The following is a 6662-nucleotide window of genomic DNA, read 5'->3' as shown; positions in this document are numbered from 1 at the left end:
TGCTGAAAAACCAAGCTATTTTAATAAGATAAAAGGTTATTACTATTTTTGCTTCATTTTTTTTTTCATGCAATTTATATAAATTCATAGGTTATTGGATTTTTAAAAATAGGAAGGAAGTTGAATGCCATGGATTTTTCTGTCACTGGTGTCAGAAGCCTTCCTTCCCCTTTGCCCTGTCCCAGTACAGCTGACTTTAAGTAACAGGAATTCTTATTTTGCAAGAGATTGCTTTTTTAGCCTCTTAACTCGTAATTTAATGTAATTTAAAGAAGCTGACACAAGGTGGGTAAAATGGCAATTTTCCAGTTTTTATGAGTGGTTTTTCTCCTATGGAGCTCTGTATTACCCAGAACCCAAACTGTTGGTGCAGAGACTGGAATCCAGAATTCCTTTTCCAAGGGAATGTCCTAGCCCCACCTGGAAATTTCTCTCCTTGTTTCATCTGAATGCTGTTGATCAGAGGGTAGTGAGATGTTGCCTTTTTTTGGATTTCATGCCAGTAGATCTTGTTTAAAATTTTAAAGCCTTTGCTTCAAGTTTACAAATCACAGAGCCAAACAAAGCCTCTAGCACCGTTTGTGATCTTGTGTTCTCTTGCTCGCATTTTTCCATGATTATATTTGAGTCTCACCTTTTGCCATGATGGAAACTTATTTTTTAATGGTAGAAACAAAATAAGGAAGAAAAAAAAAAGAGCAGCAAAACATCTATGAAGTGGGCTAAAACAGAATACACCAGTATTCCCTTTTGAAAAAGAGGATTGACTTTGGGGATGCTGTTTCCTATATATGAGTTATGATAAGTGGTAGAAAAAGTCTCCATCTTCTGTGGTAATTTGGATTTTCCTGTGGACTGCGTTAGTTGTGGACTCAGCAGCTCAGAGCATTAGCAAAGGTTTTCTGCTAGTACTGGATCCTCTTCTCTCTAGGACCTGCACATGTTCATCTACTCTACACAGAAGTTCTTAACTGAGAAGATTTTAAGCGCAATCACAATTTAAGTGATTTTTTATCTATTTCTACATATTAAGCACCATAACAAAAAGCAGTTCTTTTATTTCAAAAAGGCCCTAAAGAAAATAGTAATAAATGTTTTATTTCAATATATTTATAACTATTTCCACATTGGGAAATTCTGATAAACTTTTCTTATGGTTTGGTGGTGGGTTAGAATTATTTGCATTTCTGTAGGTGTCCATAGCTAGATGCCAATGACAATGATCAACTATGAAAGGATCTTCAGGAAATTTCATGAGGAATATTTCCAAGGGAAAGCTAATAAAGAAAATATTATTTCTAGATACAAACAATGGAAAAAAAACCCAAACCATATGATGGATGAATATTACATTCCAGTCGCCAAGCAGACTCCTTCCTGAAAGGAGGCCCTGGATTACTTTTTTTTTCCTCCCAATGCATCCATATGGTATTTTCAAGCCCTGATTATAGATTTAGATACATATATTTATTCTTCCACAGTCTGTAGTTTTTAAATGTGATTTGGAAAAAAATGGCTGAAAGAAAAAAAAAAAAGTAGCACAAAGAGTGTGGTAAAAGACTTTTTGGTCAAAACTGTACCACAGACCTTGTCACTCTTCTGGTAACAGGAATGAGACGACAGTGAATTTTCATACTTGCTTTAGAATCTTTTGGTTTTTAGTGAAATGTCTTTAGTACAAAGGCATTTATTTTCTTACAGCAAATTTGTGGTTTAGAACACTGATACAACACTACAGGTGCCCTGGTTTGTATCCTGGTTAGGGAGAACTGCATCCCTGCTCATTTTTTGGTGCATTTAACACCTGCTGATACCAAATTCAACATTCCAGTTTTACAGAGCAGCAGCCTGGTGCTGCTGGAGTCGTGCAGGATTCCCTCTTTGCCAGCACTCAGCTGCGGGATGTACACACTGGGCTGTGATTTTAAGCTTTCTAATCAGTTTATTGACAGCTCAATAAAGAATTCCTTCAGGAGATTCTGCAAACATGGAAGCAGTTTCCTTCTGTTTAAATACTGGTAGGATCATTTTGCTGCCTGCTGTGATTTTATGACAAAATATTAGGAATACAGTGAAGGAGCACTAAGGCAAAGAGTTTTAACCTGTATAATCTTTGCAGGGGGAGCTCTTTGTACCTTTCATGTCTGGAAAATAGCCACAATGCTTTTGTCACCACTAGCATGTCACTGCCAGGACATTATCTCAAGGGACAATTGCTTTTTGAGTGGTTTCTGACCCTTGTGTGTTCAGATTCCATTTTATCAGTGTCTTCATTTTTTAAAAATGAAAACAAGTAACAAAAACGATGCTTTGGCACCACAGCCCTGCCATGCCTGGTTCTTATCTTTTTCTTTTTGCTGCTTGGCTTTGATTTGCTTAGCCCAGACTGAGGAGAGGTTAAAAGAAAAACCCTCTTTTGGGGGACGTGCCGCTGGATTTTATACTTCCAATTTTATCTATTCAAAACATGTGGCCACAACATCCCTTCCAGGGCACAGAAAATAGTGTGAGGATTGAATTAGGTGTTCCTATAAATAGAGGATTGTTGAAACTGACAAAAACTTGTTTTTCCTGCCCAAAGGTAACGACGCTGGTGAACACGAGCAATAAAGGACCATCTGGCAAGAAGAAAGGGCGCTCGAAGAAGGCTCATGTTCTGGCTGCCTCAGTGGAGCAGGCCACTCAGAACTTCTTGGAAAAAGGAGACCAAATTGCTAAAGAGAGCCAGGATCTCAAGGAGGAGTTGGTTGCTGCTGTAGATGATGTTCGAAAACAAGGTTTGTGGGAAAATGTGAATTCTTTTTCTTCTTTTCTGCCAAGGTTGGGATTCAATTGTGAGATGGTATTTATTGTTTGGACTCAGATCTTTATTAGTTCTTATCTGTGTTACAGTCTCACAGAGTGTGAGTTCTACAGCACTTCACTAACAAGGTAAAAATGGAGCCCCATCTCTCTCTACAAGGCCTTTTAAGGATAAACTGTCCAATTAAGAAATGACACCTAAATTATTTTTACTTTTAACCCAATAACCAACCACCCGTGCCCTGCAATGCAGACTGTTTTATCCAATTACATAAAAACCACCCAAACCCATGGGAGTAGAAGGTGAAGAAGAAGGTAAAGAAGGACCAGCCTGTGCCCTACAACCTCCATCTTGCTTTATATATATATTACTATATTCTAAAACCTTAAACTCTTAAGTTTTCCGCCATGTGATATTACACATTTCTATTCAAACTCCATATCCACAATCCCAGTTCTGTTATTCCATTTTGGAAGCCTTCTCCACAGCCTCAGGTTAAATGGAGTGTTCTCCTGGGGGTCAGTGCCTGGCAGCACAGAAAGTCTGAAATTCTCAGCATCCAGGGTTCCAACAGGAAAAAATACTTGATGGGAGTAGAGCTTTGCCCAGTGCCAAAGCTTACTGTTCCATTTCAGCCTGGTTTTTATTCTGCTATGTGACAAAATGATGTGATTTTTTTCACTTGGCTGAATGTGAGCAGTGGTTTAAAGCCTGTGGGTGCAAATGTAGCACTAGGATTATGGTACATATGTTTCTGAACAATCTAACAATTATCAACCAGATAGAAGAGCAACATAGAAATACTTGTGATTTCAAATACATAAAAAAATAGCATCAAAGCCTAAAAATATAAATAGATACTCACAAGGTCTGATAATTTTCTTTCAAAAGATAAAATGGGTATGAGGTGCTTTCAAATTTACCTGTGTGGTAGGGGAAAAATATGTTTTCAATATATGCCTATGACAAAATGTTTCAGTTTTATTGACTTTGTAATTATTTTTATTGCAGCAGAATTAAGTACCTTTCAAGTTTATTCCATTGTAACTCCTACAATCTAAAGATACCATCTGCCATTATCATCAGCCCTGGGTTTTAGAACAAGACTGAGAGATCTCCAACTGAGATTTCCAAGGGAGTCTAAAGGATTTGGGTGTAAAATACTGATATTCAGTGAGTTACTCCCCTAGAACTCATACTATGTTTTTTTTTTATCTTACAAAAATTGGACTGAAGTGATCATAAGAGAATAATGCAGGGTTAAATTTTGTGTATATAAGCACTGATTAGTGAATATTCCAATCTGTTCTCTCCTGAGGGTATTTCTTCCTCCTTTCCGCTCTGTTTTCATGTTCCTGTGTGGTTTGGGTTTTCTTAAACATTCAATTGTCAGTACATCAGAATAAGTTAAGTATTTGCTGTATGCTCTATGTTCAATGATATTCCAGTATTCTAGTGGGGTTTTATGGGTTTTTTTGGTTATTTTTTCTGCTGGGTGTTTGTTGCTGTGATGGTGGGGTTTTGGTTGGGTGGGTTTTTTTAGATTTTTAATGCTTATCCTGGCTGTTCTGACATTAATTTTTATTTGTTAACTACTTCAGTTTCCTGTTGCTTAGATGACTTATTTTGTGTTGTGTCAAGTTGTAGCTCAGCATCTTCAGTTGTGACATGAGTGCCCATGTGCTCTCTGAATTTATAACATTTTCCCTTTTGAGTTTGTGATGCTGACTCAGCTTCTCCTCAGGAGCCTTCTCCTGAATTAGAGGCATCAACCTAAACTTGCACACTCTTTATCTAGACTGAATTTCTGTCTTTTTACATGACAAAAAGACTTTTACTTTTCGTAACTTATATTTAGAAAAAACCAACCCAAACAACAATGAAGAAGCAGAGAGGAGGGAAAAGATCTTAAACAGAATTACACAGAATGACACAGACATTCATCTCTTGTCAACACTCCAGGCTGGGGAAAAAAAGCCTGTCAGAAAAGTGGAGCAGCTTTTTTTGGGGCCTGTTCAACGTGATCCCATAATGAGGAGAGCAGGAGATACCACACACCATTATTAGCACCCACGAGCCGTGTAAATGAGAGCAGCCCTGGTGTGATGTGAAATGATATGTTTAGCTGGGTGGCATAAAGAGCTGGATTAATGAACTGAGGCTGTGTTTTCCTGGCTGATTTCCTGGCAGGGTTCCAGCTGGGATAATTACATCGTCAACCTAAAAATGTCTGCGGCACTTACAGCTGGCTCTTGGTGTGCTCCTCATTTCCTGCCCTGCGTTGCTGGGTAGTGTTGTGTCCTACTAAAGGCAGCAATTCACTCCAGGGACTCCTGCTTTCCATTGATAGGTGTGGAACAAATGCTCTATATCAGTGCAAAATGCTTTGCAATGAATGAGAATGTCCATGGTGTTAAGATTCTTGTTCCTTCTGTAGCGTGGAAGGGTCATTTCTGTTGGCTGTAGAAGACTTTGGTGATAAATGGGTTTGATTTATGAAACCTGTTCTAAAAACACAAAGAGCAAAAGCCAAAAGTGTAAGAACCTAAATGAGGGATGTGGGACTCCAGATAGCTCTTCAAAATGCAGTTTATTCCATCCAAGACATCACAGCAGTCCAGGTTTGTGGGTGACAGAGCTGTGCCTACAGCTGTCAGCTCCAGCTGCAGGCAGGCCTGGAGACCCTGAGTTTAGATTACAATGCATTATAGACTTTTCTTTGCTGAGCATCTTCATACAGTAGAACCAATCTATACCTTAACTTTTATCTCTAGCCTATCATAACTGCTGTAATTACCATATTCATGTTACTGTTCTCCAATCACTAAAAGTCAGTACATTACAGTTTAAGCTAGAAGATGTTTTTCAGTTTTCTTGCAGTGGAAAATTCTGAGACCTTTTTTCTACTTGCAACATTTGCTGACTTGTTTGCCTGTGCTTTCTGCTTGGTAAAAACATCTTCTTGTTTGGGGTGGGTTTATCCTTTGCTCTAAGTCATAAAAACCCCTTCTAACTACCACACCCTTTGCCTCCTTGGTTATCCAGTAAGACTGGCTCAGCAATTCTTTTCTTCTCTATCAAAATTTGCTTCCATCTCTATTCCTTCATCAGACTCTACATTCAAAAATCTTTCTGCCAAGCACACATATCTGTGAGACTTTCTTGTCAAACTTACATCCTTCCCAACACAAAAGATATGCTGCCTAAAGCTCATCCCTGTGTATCTCTGTATCCCACAATGATTCCATGATAGGAGCACTTACACTTCAAAACCACCACAGTGAGATTGTCCAGTTGCTGGGCCATTGAATGCTTTGCTGTGGGTGTTTATTCTGGTGCTGTCAAAGTTGTGTAAAAGATCTCCCAGATGGGGAACAAAGAAGACCTGGGAAATGTGGAAGTTTATCATTCATGCCTTTTTATATTAAGGAATATAAATTAAGGAAAAGCAGACAGGTGTTGGAACCAGATGATCTGTAAGGTCCCTTCCAACCCAAACCATTCCATGATTCCATGACCATAAAGAGTGAAGCTACAAACCCTGAGAAGTGCAGGGAAGTGAAGATAAACTCACAGGAATTAAAATACAGCATATGCTATACTCACAGCATAAGTGTCTAAATGCAACTGATCTTTTATTGATCAGTAGAGAGCAAGGAAATTCCCTATGGAGGAGAAATTCAGGCCATGATTGACACAAAAATCTATCAAGAACTGCAGTTCCACTGGGCTCCAGTTTGATTAAATGTGTTAGGACACAGCCTGGGATGCTGCAGAAAGCAACACAAGGACATAGTCTATATTCATGTAAATTTATTCTTTCTGGTGAATGGCTTTGGCAATTTCTGTCTGTAGGTAT

At 38.6% G+C, this 6662-nt stretch overlaps 1 protein-coding gene across 2 annotated transcripts in view; it reads left to right on the top strand.

Annotated features, from left to right (window-relative positions):
• Window positions 1–6662, top strand: part of CTNNA2 (catenin alpha 2) — a 477001-nt gene that overhangs the window by 94802 nt on the left and 375537 nt on the right. For both annotated transcript variants that reach the window (XM_005427746.2, XM_014309794.2), the window contains exon 3: window positions 2582–2777. In XM_005427746.2, coding sequence (XP_005427803.1) covers window positions 2582–2777 — 196 coding nt within the window. The remainder of the gene's footprint in view (window positions 1–2581; window positions 2778–6662) is intronic.

This window comes from Geospiza fortis, unplaced genomic scaffold (assembly GCF_000277835.1).
Source record: "Geospiza fortis unplaced genomic scaffold, GeoFor_1.0 scaffold180, whole genome shotgun sequence".
Lineage (NCBI taxonomy): Eukaryota > Metazoa > Chordata > Aves > Passeriformes > Thraupidae > Geospiza > Geospiza fortis.
Note: the sequence above shows the minus strand (reverse complement) of the source record. Positions and strands in the feature narration are given on the sequence as shown.